Source organism: Schistocerca piceifrons, chromosome 5, assembly GCF_021461385.2.
Source record: "Schistocerca piceifrons isolate TAMUIC-IGC-003096 chromosome 5, iqSchPice1.1, whole genome shotgun sequence".
In the NCBI taxonomy this organism is placed as follows: Eukaryota; Metazoa; Arthropoda; class Insecta; order Orthoptera; family Acrididae; genus Schistocerca; species Schistocerca piceifrons.
In genome coordinates, this window is record NC_060142.1 from 155775822 (window position 1) to 155793084 (window position 17263).

At 38.7% G+C, this 17263-nt stretch overlaps 1 protein-coding gene across 2 annotated transcripts in view; it reads right to left on the reverse strand.

Moving 5' to 3' along the window:
* Positions 1 to 5486: 5486 nt before the first annotated feature.
* LOC124798216 (GPI ethanolamine phosphate transferase 2) overlaps positions 5487 to 17263 on the reverse strand; it is a 102229-nt gene continuing 90452 nt past the window's right edge. Inside the window, exons 11-14 of one of the 2 annotated variants that reach the window (XM_047261521.1) lie at positions 10888 to 11056; positions 7118 to 7451; positions 6743 to 6921; positions 5487 to 5747 (exon numbers count right to left, since the gene is read on the reverse strand). In XM_047261521.1, the coding sequence (XP_047117477.1) occupies positions 5507 to 5747; positions 6743 to 6921; positions 7118 to 7451; positions 10888 to 11056 (923 nt within the window). In that variant the 3' untranslated portion in view covers positions 5487 to 5506. The remainder of the gene's footprint in view (positions 5748 to 6742; positions 6922 to 7117; positions 7452 to 10887; positions 11057 to 17263) is intronic. The other variant, XM_047261523.1, reaches the window with a different exon arrangement.

Consider the following 17263-nt stretch of genomic DNA (forward strand, 5'->3'; position numbering starts at 1 on the left):
GGCAACAATACATATCTTAGTTCATGTAATTTTGCCGTTTCGATGGCACGTGTGTGCGGGCGCGCATCAAGAGTCACAGCACCCATCTTGCAGATAATTTTTTTTCATTTCTAATTCTTCAGTTAAAATGTGGCATACCATTTCAGATGACTTCTGGCAAGCATGAGCAATTTTACGCACTTTCAATTGGTGATCCTCCATGAGCATTGAGTGCACTTTCGCAAGGATTTCTGTAGTAGTGACACATCTTGGCCGACCACTGCGTGGATCATCATCTAACCTCTCCTGACCAAATTTAAATTCATTTGTCCACTTGGCAGCAGTTGAATATTTAGGAGCAGAGTTCCCCAGAGTATTATGGAAATTGGCATGAATGTCCTTTGCATTCATACTTTTCTTTATGGAGTACTTAATCACTGCTCGCAGAAACAACAACAGAGCCAGCTTACTGCCACAGCTCTTTTCCAAGAGCACTGACATGGAAGTGTTTACAAGTAACAGCCCAAAAAATATCACCTGAATGACTCGTTGTGCTAGCGCTGACCTCTCGTGGTAATTCTGAGAACTTTTCAAACCACCCTCATACTTCTCAGGGAATCACGGTAGAACAGAGAAACTTGTATGAAGGTTTGGAACCGTGAGGGGAGTTTGTACTATGAACTCATGAGGATCCTATATCCAGTCACATTTGAATTTTTTTTATTTTTTTTTTTTTTTTTGCATGTTACATAAGCTTTTTGCTTAGCTTTCTAGCAGAGTATGTGTTATATTGATGCAGCTGCCACTGGTTTGGTCATGTCCTGCACAAAGGAATCTTTGCCTGCTGACAACGAATTGTTGTCATATTACGTGCGCATTTGGAGTAGCAAAGTTAGTGGCAATAGTGTGTGTAAATCTGTTATTGTTGTTGGTCAGCCGCACTCGTGTGAGGCATGGATGTTCATAACTAATGGATTCAGTCTATTCTTGTCATGTTTCTATGGTCCCAGAGATTAAGTGTGAAGCAATTAATGCTGTATTGTGGGGCACAAGACGTTGCTAGACTGTGTGTAATTGAAGTGGTTTGTAATAAGTAATGATTTCAGTATTAAATCACATAATCTGTTATTCACTGGTAACTTATAATTTGAAACTGTCATAATCCACTTCTTAAAAATAACCAGAAAAATAAAGCATATGATGGGATATTTGGAGGTGACGAGGAGTAATACAGCACTGTCACTGATCCACCACTGATCCCGTTGCATTATAAACTTCTGCAAGCTATACGACACACAATGGCCTTGTGGAGAAACAAGTTTTCTTCTAAAAAGGCAAAAAAGCTGTAGTCTTCAAAGAAGGGCGGAAGATCAGTTGAGATTCCTTGAGAAAAAAGGACTCTGGAAGGAAGGGAGGAGAGGCAAGAGAGGGGGTGGCAGGGGGAATGCAGTAGGCTTGAACATATCTCTATACTAAGCAACAGATCTGTAAAGCATTTCACATGAAAGCAGAATACAAGTACAAGATTTGGAAGGTGGGTCATACACTCAGGTGTACCACAATGTTGGATGGGTGACAAGTCAAGTGAAAGTGTAGACCAGATAAACAGTGGCACTCATCAGATAATCCTAGGAAATGACATAACAGCAGTAACATAAGTGGTCTGGTTGCATTTGTGTGCCGTTCATTGTAAGTAGCGACTCAACAAGAATTATAGAAGACAAATGTAATGCGACCCTCCACGAACTTGAGCGCTGGTGTCTAAGTGTTAAATTGTCACTAGCCCCTCACAAATAACGTACCTCCTGCTGAAAGGGAACCTAATAAGAAACCCTAAAATAAAATTAAATGATTTAACAATTAGAAGTAGTGTAGTAACAAGATGTCTAAGGTATTTCTGGATGAACTTCGTAACTTTGCCAATGATGTAGAGGAAGCAGGCAGCAAAGGTACAAACGTAATGAATCACATTATAACCATTGCAGATAGGCAATTTTGGCTTCCCTTTAAGACAATTAGAGTATATCACCAATCTATATAAACATCAGTCTTAGGATATGGTGCAAGCATCTGGGCTCAGACTGCAGCTAGTGAAGCCAGCCTCAATAGTGAGAAGAGTTCAATGAGGCGTGCTACTAAGATTAATAGGGGCCTAAGGCACTACCACAAATGATGCTTTGTTAGTAATTTTAGGAGTATGCCCACTGGACTTGGAAATTAGGAAAAGGGAGTCTTTTACTGGTTAAAGAAAGGCAATCAAATGGAAGTATGAAGGGTGCTTGGAACTGAAGTCAGTTCGAAAAAGGCAATAAAGGATCACATATTACAACTGCAGCAAAATGAATGGGACACTTCAGACACTGACAGGACAACATATGATTTTCTTCTTAACATCAGGAAGAGATCAAAAATGAGATTTCTTAACCCATTGAGTGGACTGATACATTACCTGACTGGCCATGGCCCTTATGCCATGTATCTATACAAAATCAGAAGACAGATGAATGATAGCTGCACCTGCAGTGGTGTGGGTGCACCAGAACACACATTGAGGGACTGCGTGCTCTATGAAGATGCAGCAGGTAATGGACTTCAGGTATTAAGAATGTGGGATCCAAAGCAGCACTGAGGAGCGATTTGATCTGATGCATCTTGGACGATACTGCAGCCGCAGTATCCAGGAAGGCCAAAGTACGCTTCAGGAGGCGTTCAATCGTAAGTCACGTGCTTCTGTCCAGTGTAGACAACATAATCTGCAGATTGAGAGAAAATTATGAGGTTGGTGACCACCAAGTGAAACACTCTATATTGTGTTGGTGCAAGTAATCATGGAAGTGTGGACTTTAAAAAGTAACAGTGATGGATGGAATTACTCGCTACAGTGGAAACGCTGCTGACGTGCGGCCCAACACCCAAGGAATTCAGCAGACTATGGATGTTGACCTGAGTACCATGAGAACAGATCCAGTAGCAGAAACAATCACAAACAAGTTAAATGCACCAAAATAAATGAATAAAACAGATAAATTCTAGTGTTTGTAGAAGATAGTAGCTGTGTGATTGGATAAGGGTTTTAATGTAGTTTTGTAATAGTAGAAGTGGTTGTAGGCTTTTTTCTTTTTTAATCTCTCTTTTTTTAAAAAAAAAAATCAAGCATCAGAAATAAATAATTAAGAAATAACTTATGAGATTTGTAGGGCATATTTTAGCTTTTTAGATAATGGGCTGTAATTATGAAGAATTTATAAATAAATAAAAATCCTAGGAAGTACTAGTCCTATACTGGGCCAAATTTCAATATGTATTCTATGCAGCAGCTTAATCAACACATTAAATTTTTTTTTTTTATATTTTCATGAAAATTAGCTCAGCAAGTGATTTACACTAGTTGTTATAAAAACCACACTGTTCATACAGACACCACCATCACCCACTGTAAGTAGTAATGGATACAGAAACATACGCAAACACGTCTTCTGACATGCACTACGAGAAAAGAGGACTGACAGATTGTCCACCACGTGCAAACAGCTCCAGTGACAATGATGGGGGCCATTCAGTTGGATGTCTTGCTCTCCATCCGACATACCATAAGTGCTAGTAACATTGGCAAGCAGTTGCATGCTGCAGGACTCTAAGCATGTAAACCATTACCACTCACATCCACACACATGCTCAACACACTTGGTGTTGGCAACAACAGACCGGGACCCCACAGACCATCAGTGATAAGTTCCATCTCTGCCTCGGAGGCAATACCCACCAGGTTTGTGTCTGGAGGCGCAGTGGAGAGCACTATGAAGAACGGTTTGTGGTCTCCCATCACACATCCCACCAGCTTGGTACAATCATGTGCAGAGCGATATCATATGGGTCCCCCTCATTGTTAGTGTTCCTAATGAGCTATGTGACAGCCACAAGGTACACGGAGGTGGTCTGGCAACCGGTGGCTCTACCATTTGTAAGCATTCACACCCATGCCCTATTTCAATAGGACAATACTCATCCTCATGCCACTGCCATCTCGCAAGCATGCCTTGCAGCTATGGATACTCCACCATGGCCAGCAGATCCCTCCCCTGTCAAGAATGTGTGGGGTGTCACAGAATGTGTCATCGAGACTCCGCCTCCAGCCATCAATCATTTGCACTCAGGTGCAAGCGGAAAGGAATGGAGTATCACAGGACTACATCCAAGATCTGTACAACTCTATACTCTGAATCTAGGTGCTTGTGCTCACAACCTTGCAGACCCGATGTCATACTAGCACATATGTTTTGTGGCCATGTACTGCAGTAAATTTTGGTCCTTTAAAGTTGAAAGTGTATTCGTTTCATATGTGTTGTACCAACTACATGGCTCTCAATTATGAGAGCAATCTGCTTTGTCCTTTTTGGTGCAGCTCTTTTTTGTGATTAGCAATGTACTTGGTGAAATAAGCAAAACACGTCACCAAATGCCAGTGGCGAAGTGGGCGTAGTTAGATAAATAATGAAAAACTTTTAATATTCATCTTTGATATGGGATCAATAGGATCTGGGTTTTTATTTTGTAACAAACCAACACACTTTTCTTCAAAATTTTCTTGGAGTTACACACTTCAGTGTAAAGTTAGCTTCCATCTCAAATTATGCAACAATCAATTTAGAAGAAAAGTAAAAGCACACCTTATTACCCCACTACACCAACAAATTACGTTGTTATTAATATTGAAAATTTCCGTTACCTGCATGGAAAGTAGCAATGTTCTAAAGGTGCAAGACACTGGTAGTGTATTATAAATTGCTCATTGTTGCTACAAATGTACGTAACTATCTTCTCTTAAAAATACAAAAATATACATATAAATACAAGATACCAGCATGATTAAAAAGCAGCTAGCTAATATAAATAGGGAAATAGTAGCTTTTTTCCGAAGCAGTAACTTTCCTTCTAATTTCTTAGGTCACATTTTGCAGATATCACATTCTGTAGTGACAGCTTATCGTTAATACCATACACAGGTTAAGTTTTTAAGAGTTGCTTCTCTTTTGTTCATACATAGATTGATTCATTCCATAAGAACAAAGGTTCTTCTTCCAGATAGACTCCACAGATAAATGAATGAACAATCATTTGTAACTAAATTTTTCTCTACAATATCCAAAACAAAAATTGTATACCAGGTATTATCTGTAATAGGAGAACAATTATAAATAATGGAGACAGAAAATGAGTTATTTCCCTCTGTATTTACTAAACTGGAAATCAGTGTATGGTGACTATATTGCTTCTGAGGTGTTCTCAGAGTGATGGTTTGTGACATCTTTTCAGGTTTCTGGCCAATTTGCTAATTCCACTTTGCACACAATATTTTGACATCTGATTTAGTCATTATCTGCAGGTGATCCAAACAGTTGTCTAATGTGTGCTCAACATGTGCACTCCACAACTCTTACAGGACTTGAAAAAGTTCACAATGTCCGTCAAATGTTCTACAGTAAACACATGAATGATAATGCAGGTCATTAATGAAAATTTTATTACACTACTTCCATTGTTTACATTTTTGTTCTTTATACATTATTGACTGAACAATGAAAAAGGTAAAAAGCAGCTTGACAAGAGTGCAAGTTGTAAACATAGCTTCATAAAGCAGTTTAGGTGCAAAAACTGTCCACACAAATAAATGATGCCTTTGGAATGTAAGAAGTATAGAATATACTGTAAGAAGCAGCGATCGATGTGAAGCCACAAACCAAAACAATCTGTGCAGCTGGTCATCAAGCCTAAAAGAGATAAGAAATATAACTTTTTTTACAATATTTTGGAGTATATAATATTTTAACAAAAAAAGAACACAGTACAAAATAATAATGAAGATTTTGAACATACGAAATTTTTTCTAAATTATTTTAATTAACACATTTCTGTGTTGAATAGGTAAGTTAATATCGGAATTTAAGCTATTGCTTTCCTTTCAGCTTTTTCTGTCTAACAGAAATCACTATGTGATCAGTTATGCAAGACACACACAAAAACTAACACAAATGTCATGTCCCTGTACTGTCATATGTATTATTAAATTTTATTTTTGTTAATGTAGTTTACACAGACAAATGTTGGAAAGATGAAAATGTGAGTCTAATACCTTACCACCATGCCATCTCTCTCTCTCTCTCTCTCTCTCTCTCTCACACACACACACACACACACACACACACACACACACACACACACACCACTGGACAGTAACTGCTTTCATTTGTGGACAGAAGATACCTCTGACTGAAGTACCAGATAGCAAACAAAACTGATACAGGGGTGCACAAATGTGCTGTGTACGTTGAGTTGGTGGCAAAATGCTATTTTGTAAAATAAGAGTAGGATTTTCAGATGGGTAGCTTCATAACATGACATTATTCATCTTCCATCATAAAACCCCTTCCCACTGAATTCAGCCTCGCAGCTATGAAACAAACAAACACTCATGACCTTAAAATCAATCCAGACCCAGTCATTCATCCACTTAAAGAGTTCATTCCTCCTACTAAAAAGCTTCCTCGAAAGCTACAGAAATTTTCTCTGTCTGTGCTGCAGGCAAATGGTTATCTTTCTTCATTTTTGCTTGTCATTATAAAGAAGTCAAACAATGGGGCCAATATATTCCTCTTTCATAAATGTAACTGGTTAACTGGTTAGTAACAAATGTTTAATACAAAATCAAAATAAACTGCTTGCAATGGTAAATGTCAGGGCTTCTTAAAATTTGATATAAGCTTACCATTCTTTATCATGTTGAACTGAATGCTTGCAAATATTTCTTATCAAAAGTAAATAAGAAAGAATGGGAGCACAATATGTATGTGCAATAAGGAGTGCCCCAACTGAAGCAATGTTGTATTCTTCTTGTCCTATGTATCCTGCAGCCACATCAATACTTGCCAAGCTGTTTGAATTGCCCTACAAAAATGCCAAATTTCAATCACTCAGAACAACAAAAAACAGCACACACTCAAATATAAACATGGAGTTAACAACAAGTCTTACATGTTTCAAGTAAAGTAATTTATCAATATCTGAATGGTGCATTTGAAAAATCAAGGTACAGACAATGATACAGCAAAAGTCAGATGCTTTATAAACGAAGATCATCTACCTGATAGAAATAGAAGACCATTCCAAGCCAGTAATGCATAACTGGTAGTGAAATACAACTGGTCGTGCCATATGTAACAGCAGTATCATATATCAGTTGACTTATACACACATTACAACCAAGCAGCAGCACATTATATGGTCTGTAGATCAAGGCACACAGTATCATCCAACAAACAGTAATTACAGAAAATGTTTTCTGTAGTATGTTTGCACAGACTGTCCATCTTCTGGCATAATAGCTCTGGTGGTGTGATGTGAATAAAACTTCCAACACCGATTTAATCATTATTACTCCTAAAATACACCACACTCCGAATGACTCGTACAGACCCCTGGAAAGAAGTTCAGACAGTATAGTTAGCATTTCATAAAAATAGGATGTAATGTCATGACACAATGTGAAAAGCAAGTAATTTTCATCTAATTATGAACACGACACACAGCTTGATCACTACGCAAATGCAAGAATGCACACAGGCATAAATATAGCCAATATTCCATACCTCAAATGACTATGAACAATGTCTAAGTGGATGAAGACAGTAGGACCCTAATTGATAATGTTTTCTTTAATGAAGCTCAAAGCAAGAAAATAACTATTTAATCAGTAACAAACGCTCTCTCCAATCACTATGCATAGTTACTTAGGATAAATAATGTAGTGGCTTACAGTATGATTACTCTTCCATGGAAATCAGTTAGAGTAATTAGTGACTCCAAGGCAAATGTTTTTAAGAATAGTTTACAGGAGATGACTTGGGATGTAATTTATAATGAACCAAACATAAAATTTAATCTATTCCATCATAAACTAATATAATTATCTGAAAATAGCTTTTCGCATAAGCTAACAGAAAGAACACTAAACAGCCATGTAAACAACCATGGCTCACAAGAGCGATTAAAGTGTCTTGTGAAAGAAAACGGGAAAATTTAGCTTTTGGTTGTAACAAGTAGGGATCGGGCAGTAGTTGCACACTACAAAAAATACTCAAAATTACTAAGAAAGGTTATTAAAAAATCAAGGAACATGCATATAATGTGGTAAATCAGAACTTCCGACAACAACTTAAGGCTATATGGAATGCAGTGAAGTGAGAGACAGGACAACCAGCCATAGAAAAAGACATCACTATTGGACTGAATGAAAGGGTTATACATGATGAGTCACAGGTAGCAAAGGCATGTAGCACTTTGGCATCCACTAGTCTCGCACAAATGTATTCGCTTGGCGCCGGCAGCACTTATTCGGATTACTTGGGTTGTTGCCGGCCATTCTTGACCTTATTGGGAGATTATAAATTGTTAAGTTTTACTAATCTCGCTGTTAGTTCTCATAAGTTCTCAACCCTGTTCCCCTAATTTCATGAAACTTTGGAGATATAAATACGTAAATAAATACAAAATTTGTTTGTTTCATATATTTGCATTGTCTTTGATACTTAGTATTTCTCTTTCATATGATATGCAGCACAACAGACTCCATGATAACGCAACTCTACAAGACTTGCACATTAAGTTGTTTGTTGTTCTTTTTTTTGTTTTTGGAACATACATGGCAGTTTCTTTGTTTTGATTTTTCCGTTGAAGCAGGTACATGGTCTTTTATCCACGAATAAGACACTTTAAATAAAAAAATCATGAATTCTGTATTGAAATATTGACATGTACGGAATGCATTAAACAATGCGTAATTAAAGAGGTACATGCAAACCTTTTTTGACCATTTTATAATTTTTCTTTATATTGGGTAATAACTCAAATATTGGTCTTCCCGATCCACTCGTTTCATGAATTTGTTGTAGTCTAATACACTTTCAGGTTTTTTTAATTGTGTAATTGGTTTTTCTACATTTTCTTTAAGTGTCAATCAAAGTGGCATTATGTGTTGTAGAGATCATTCATATTATTTTAGTTTTCGAAGCTCTCCATACCTATGCGAGTACTTCATCTTTCCGTAGATGACAAGCTTCAAACACATTGACTTTTGCGCACTTTAATTTTTCCGGAAATCTTCTATTTTGCTGTATCGTTCCACAAACTCTAATTTTCTTTTCAAGTAACTTGTTTACTGCTCACGCTAAAACAATGTGCTGATGAATCAATATTTGTGATAATTAACCCCTACTGGTTAACAAGACTTGGTGGCTCTCTAAAAGTTTGTCCAGAGACAGCCCTGTTAAGTGATCTGAATATGTTAAGTGTTTTGTACATGTACTAAGGCTTTTTACACACAACAATCCTTGCTTACTTTTAGTAAATAATTTACAGAATATTTACAGTTACATGAATAAAGTGAAATTTATGCTTCTGCCAACAGTTCTTAGCCCATCTCCACAGCACATGGCAATGAAGATTTGTAATGAATTAAAGAGCATAAATACAACCAAGATCTAGAGTAGTTAGCTGAAGTGAAAATCATACGTTACTTCAAAATTGCCATTACTCAGCAAAGGAGTTGGTGAATGATAATATTATTATCTGAGCATGGTACAGCAAAATGAACTGAAAAATGTAAAACTACAAATGCACTGTGTGGAACTGAATGATATATTATAGTTAGACTGGACACCAAAATACCTAAAACTATAATTTAGCATCGTACAGTGTTGATGAGGTAGCTGTACAATAAATCACTGATTTAACTTGTATGTTATGAGACAAACATCTCATTTTGATTCTCAGTCCACACTAAAACGTGGTTTTTCAAACTGTATTGTAACTTATTTATATTGCAAAAAATGTAAGTGTAAAGTTTAAAACTTTCCTGGTGTACAAACTGCCCCACAAAATTTTGCAAAAACTTATAGATGCCTGCAACTTCCCACCACGATATTTCTGTGCAGAATCTTCCATCCATCATCACCTGAGTATTCACATGAAGATGGCCAGAAGGCATTGAGCCAAAATATAGTGGCACAAAGTTGCAGACATTCAGTGGGTCTCCTGAAATTTTATGGAATCTTCAAGTGTACATCATATTTTGTAATAATTTCAGTCTCTTCGTGACCAACCAAGGCAGTGTAATCAAATAATCAAAACTGAATGCAAATGAGATATTTTACAAGTCCATCAATTTTTCCTATGACTGTTTTAAAATGTTTTAGATTAATGTTGTTGGTGAAGTCTTTATAACTGACAACTGTAGCTCTGTATTCTTATTCTCTTCAAACTCCCTGGACACCAAATGGATAATACAATTGTTTAAATGCAGCTGAAAAGTGCTTCTCTGGAAATTAGATGTCATTCATGTATGCTGTGGAACATCATTCACACTCTTGACAAGCAAAATCACTCACACTTTCATATGCCCTGCCAATGTTTGTAAAAATAAATCATTTTCTTATGCAATAAATCTATTACTTATGCACAATAACATGTTATTACTGTGTCACATGCTCTCGTACTCTTTCAGGCATCCTGTGTTACATTTCTACAATTGACACATTGTTTTCAGAAGTCCATAGATTTCCTAAGAAACTGAACTAGAAGCTTTGTGCAGTTACAAGCTGTCACTTCAATATTTTATAATAATTTACAGGGTATACCATCATTTTCCCCAGTCTTGTGTACAACAACAATTTTAGCCAGTGTATAGACTGACGGAATTGCAACTAACTTGTCAGACAATACTACACAAAGACTGAGAGCACTGCAAAATAACTTCCCTATTGCCTATATTGCAGGCTCACAAGTTATGTTATTTTCCAATTCAAAATTGATGTAATATGAAAATTGGAAGACAAGTGGCGGTATAAAAATGCTTACCTTGATTGTGGATAATCAAAAGGAAGTAGAACACTTCCAATGGCTGCTCTATATAGGTAAATACACACAGCTGCTGCTGTATACAAGCTGAGATCAATCAGTGAATTGCTTCGAGATTTGTAAGGAGTGCTGCTGATATTGAAGCAACACAGAATCAAAGCAAATAAACCTGCAAGAAATTGTAAAACCTAGATAAAATATTGTTTTAGTCTAAGACTATGAATGTAACACAATGACAGAATATAGCATGTAACTGCAGCCAAACAAACAATTACCGATTTGTTTCTATGTTTTCAGCTGCCAAAATGAAACATATGAATGCCACATACTACTACTACTACTACTACTACTGGTGGCTCTGACAGTGAACACCATAGTAATACCCTGATAAAACAAATATTAAGTGCTGTTAACTAAACATTGATATTAACACATTAACATCATGGAAAATAAAATAAAATGCAGTAACAAACAAAAGCTGCCACAGTCTGCTTCAGCTAAAGTCATGTGTGAACATATTCTTAAATTTGGTTCCTTTTGCCTGCTTTCACTCTATTATGATGTTGATAACATACATAGTATGGAGCAATGTGGCAGTAAAGTTCTTTAGTTTATTGAGGAAACTTAAGACTGTTGACAGCATCTCCTATGAACTGCGGACTGTTGGTGGCAGGGACGTTTGAATGCCTGAATGACACAGACAGTCAAATAATAGTTGAAACTGCAGCAGAAAGATATCTGCTGCAAACCCCTAATATATGATTCCTGGAGAGGGGGGGGGCAAGTTGCCTTTTTTGTAGTTACAGGAGGCATCAGTCTGGATATTTGAATGAATAAGCTTAGTAACATTAGCCAATTGGCCTTGCTTTGTTGGTACAATGGCAGAGCTGAAAGCAACAGAACTCTATAGCTTGTATATTTCCCAAGCCCATGCAACTCTGTCACACAGTTTATTAATGATGGCATATCCTCTTGGCTAAATTATTCAAATCTACAGGCAGAACCTACTCAAGAGGATGTCATCAGGGGAAAAAAGATCTGGCACTCTACAGGTTGTGCTGGTAGGTTAGAGGACTTGAAAGGGAAATTGGTAGATTGCAGTTAGATATAGTGGGAATTAGTGAAGTGTGGTGACAGAAAGAACAGGATTTCTGGTTATGTAATTGCAGGGTTGTAGTAGTTTGATGCAGATCTTCACACTATTCTGTTCTGTTGTAAAGTACCTTTGTTTTACACGGGTCTTTGGTTTGTGTGGTAGTTGAGTTGGGGCAGGTGTTCGAGTTGTTGTTGAGACCACTGGTAGTAGACAAAAATCTGTGAGCTAGTCGAAGGAAGAATATGTAGGTATATTCTCTTGTGGTAAAAAACAAGTTTCGGTACAATAAATAGTTTCTGTGCTAAATGTGGTGAGTGGAGGATTATTTTCTCTTAACGACCAAAACAGTGAGCGACTTGATAATTGAATGCTCAGTAATTACGCCCCCTTGCACTATTACCTAACACATGATGATGAGTGAGTGGAAAATCTTTCATGAAGAAGTATGCAGGGGAGAATAAACTAAGAGAATGATATTAAAATTTAATAAGTGATTGTGAAAGAACTGGCGACATGTGCAGAGAATAGGTGGAATGATACCCAAAGTGGCAAGGAGGTGCAATGTAGCAAACTACTTGACAGAGCAAAGACTTTTTTCCTTCATGAACGGATAAATGGAATGTGTTCACATGACTGAATGGCAGAAGGAAGCAGTGGTTTGACCACTAATGCAGATAATCTAATTGCTTGGAACTATAATATTTTTCCTGTTTATTCCAGCAAATGGACGATTGTTCACCTACTACTATCACAAACTATTAATGCAGTTGAAACAAACACAACATTTGGATTGTGGAGTAATGAACAGGAAGAAAATAAAGTGAAACAAGGAGATAGATCTAAGAATTCAAGATTTTTTGAGAGCAGTGAAATTAAAATGGAAGATAGTATTATATAAAGCAGCACACCTTTCTCAGGGACATGTGAAGGTCAACAAAGAGAAAAGACAAATCTCAGTGAATTTGGAATACAAAGTTAACTCAGTACATTCATGGATTTCATAAATAAAAAAGAAGAGGGAAGCACAAAAGGCAGAGGATGTAGAAGAACTTAAAGAATTAATGAAATGGTGAGTAGCTGAATGCGAGGAGTTAGGAACTAACAATGACAAAATGATTTCCAAACTGAAAGGAGGATTACATAAGCAAACCAAAACAACCACCACAATTAAGGAGGAGATCACAGTAAATACAGAATCATCTAAGAAAGAACAGGAGTGGAAAGCAATCTGTGTACACTGTATAGTAATATGACCAGGATCGAGGATACTGTAATGGAAACAAGCAAAAGGTGTGACGGACTGCATGACCTAGAAGAGACCCGATCAGGAAATGGAAATGCAGTGGCAGGACAAATACTGGTGACACATGTTGACAAGCTCAAAGAAGAATTACAGGAACTCATGTCAGAACAAGGTGCTGCAAAAAGAACAAGTCACCAACAATAGATATGAAAAAATCAAGGATTTAGAAGTGCAGCCCTTTATAGGTTCAGCAAATGATGTTTCTTCAAGTTTGAAAATCTAATGAAAAGCTATTGAGAAACGAAAGCAAGGTAGCATATTTTTTCGTATATGGATACAAAACTGTAGGTTCAATCAGAGTTATAAGCCAACTTATAAAATACCATGTGTTACCGGATGTCATGGCAGAGAGAAAATTGTATGGAATGAAGTCTTTGGTGTTGTAACTGCGACCGGGACGGTCACGGGGTAGCAATGACGGAAAGCACGGCGGGACCCGAGAAGAGGCCCGCGAACAACAACACGACAGGAGAGGACGGACACGACCAACAAAGGACAGAACGATACAACAAGATCAAACAACGGAGTCACAAGGAAACAAACACATCCACTCATACATAGAACAAGGAAGTAAGCTGTCTAACACAAGGCGAGGTGTCAACCGACGAACGCGAGATTAGACTGGCTGGCTGAGAGAGGCAGGCGCTTAAGTACGCTATCAGGGGCGCCGCTATTGGCCACTGGAACCACGTGTTCCACTGTGGCGCCCTCACACTAAAAGCGGGCCAGGAGGAGCGTGCTGCCACAGCTTATGGCACAATGGTGCAGAGACCTCTATGGGTCTTCGAAGTCCATGACGTCTGGCGCGGATTCAAATTCCGCGGCACGGTACCAGATTTGGTACTACCACATTTGTGTGTGGATCGTATATTAGGAGCAGACTAGATGCCGGAATGTCAAGTGGAGGTTAATTTTGGGAAAAATGATGCAAAGATTCAGAAGGGTCAAAGAGAGCAAAGGGCTGCATTTATGAAGATTATACAGGATACTGTGACATTTACAGGGATATACTGTACTATGACAGAGGAAGACAATGGAAAACGGGAAAAAATAGATTATGCACAACACAGTTGCTTGAGACAGCATCTAGAAAAACACAAAATTAAAGAAGAGGAAACTATCCAGAAAATTACAGAAATAATAATTATGTATAATAGAATGAATAAATTGGCCACCCTACTTTTCCAGGAAGCCAGGTGGTAGAAAAGCACTCCCATACAAAACAGAAATAAAACTGCACCAACCATACTGCAAGAAGCTATACCCAATACCAGAAGTCAAGAAAGCTGGAGAGAACAGAAGAATACAGTGGAATTGCAGTCAGCAAAAACTAAAATAATTAATGGGAAGGAGCACACCACAAATATCAAAATCTATTATGCAGAGAAGCAAATGAAGTAGTACAGGACAGTAATGACAATGACACATCGCAACTGCCGGAAAATTCCATACTCCTTTTTGGATTAAATCAAGCAGCATTCTAGGGCTAAAATGTCATGCATGGGAAGAAAAATAGGTGTATAGGAACACACCCACAACCCCACCCACTTCTCAACAGGGCAAACAATGAGTGATCAATGTGAACGATAGGGTGATGGCTGCGTGCTCATGTCAGATAGTGTTATCAGTACCCAACAGTGTTTGACAGGGGTCTCACTGTGGGCCTCCACTTGGCCAACTGTCGAACAGGGCAACATCTGGAATTCAGATGTGACAGTGGCCCAGTGTTGGCCTGCAAGGGAACATGAGGGCAGCCATATTCCCCACACAGGTTCTGACCGACCGCGTCTGATCAAAGCAAGAGGGATTACCGTATTGCACATCAAGCACATTGTAATCCTTTTACATATGTGCCTGCAATGTGAAAAACAGTAATAGACTCCTAGCACTAGTTCTGTGTCATCCCACACCATTGGTTGAAGACTAGCAGCTGCCAGAAAAGGAAATTACCACACTGTGCGTAATCTGCTGTTTACACCACAATGTAAACTGCTGCATTTGGAGTAGTGCCATGACTGGGAAACATGGATTGCTGACAAATGGCATCACATGGTGTTAAGTGACAAACTGTGGTTGTGTTACCCCTGTAAGGAGGTGGTGACCTGAGGAGAGGTCCCATTCTTCCAATGTTTTGGGGTGGGTGGGGAGGGCGGGTTGGGGGGGGGGGGGGGCACACAGTGGGGGAAGCCACTGTGTGTGACTCCAGGTCAAGGCTGGTAGTGAGTGAGAGAACTCTAATGGCACAATAGTACATCACAGACATCCTGCATCCTCATGTGTTACCTCTTATATGACAGTAATGTGGTGCCATTTTTCAAAAGGACAATGCTCATCCACACACTGCACATGCCTCTATGAACTGTCTGGGTGATACTGAGGTCCTCCTGTGGTCAGCAACATTACTAGATCTGTCCTTGAAAGAACGTGTAGGACCAGCTCGGACAATAATTCCGCCCCAGTGACAGTATCCAGGTTATAAAGGACAAACTACAACCAATATGGGCCAGCTTGTCTCAGGAGAGGGTACAACGACTTCATGACACCCTTCCCAACCAAATCAGTGCATACATTCAGGCCAGAGAGGGTGCAGTGTCATACCGATAAGTTGGCTCATATGCCAAGTTCTTTGTAAATGTGATTCAATTCTGTAATATATGTGATGTCCTAGTCACTATGAATTGTGACACAAAGGAATTAATGACATTTAGCTGCTAATGGGCATTGATTTACATCAATGGGGAATTTTGAAAATTTGTGCCAGACTGGGATTACAACCCGGTTCTCCTGCTCACTAGGCAGATGCTCTGACCACTAAGCCATCCGTACACAATGGTCATCGCAACTGCGTGGACCACCGTAGCACACCCACTGTCGGACCCAAATTCTCAACTCATCCACATACTACTGACATTGTGCCCCTGCCCATTATCCTCACTACTCGCAATGATCCGCCGATTCCTGTAAGAGTTTGAGCGTGGTGTTCACCTACACTGAAAGAATCGATGGCAAGCTTCACGTTAATTATATATGTGGTGTTTCTTCTTTCAGACATGCCTTCACTGCAGATGCACACAACACTCGAACTTTCACAGAATTCGGCAAAGTGCTGTGAGTAATGACAGTAATGGGCATGGAAACATCAGTAGTGTGTAGATAAATTGAAAACTTGGGTCTGATGGGAGGCGTGTTAAGGTAGCCCATGCAGTTGCTGGCTTAACAGTCAGTGCATCTGCCCAGTGAGCCCAACACCCAGGTTCAAACTCTCGTCCGGAAGAAATTTTTAACTTTCCCCACTGACGTAAATCAGTGTCCACTAACAGCTAAAAATTTCTTTTGTGTTTCAATTCTGTAATCACTGCAACGACATCATGTACCCTATCAACCCATGAAGTTTCATTTCATTTCCTCCTTACTGATCAATTGCCAACACTGTTGTCCCGACAACTACTGAACAGTCTGCTGTTCCCCTTCAGGGACAATATGTTAAGTCTGGTCTCCAAAGATACACAGCTCATCTCATTGCGGCAAGATTCCCGGTTTGTTGGGAGTTATTACAGAGTTACAAACACAAAATCAAATACAGGTAATGCAGGTGTAGATATATTCATGAACAACAAACAGGAATGCAGGTGAACTGTTATGAGCAAAATAGTGACTGGAATATCATACTCAAAATAAAACCGTGACACGCCACAGTAGTACTAGTGTCCTGTTTGTCTACAATAAGTTGACAATCCACACGATGGAAGTAGATGTGCCATGCCATTACGTCAGGACTGCTGAGGGAAGAGGAGCAGTGAGATGAAAGCAGCGTCAGCTGCTTCTTGCAGTGTTGGCACCATTACTCTTAACTATGTATACAGTAATACTTCGCATTAAGGGGCAGCCTAACATTGGCAGCATTCAAACACACATGAATCTCTTTCAACTAGTACCAATTTTCTCCCATTCTGGTTGCACCAGTGAAACTGTCAATT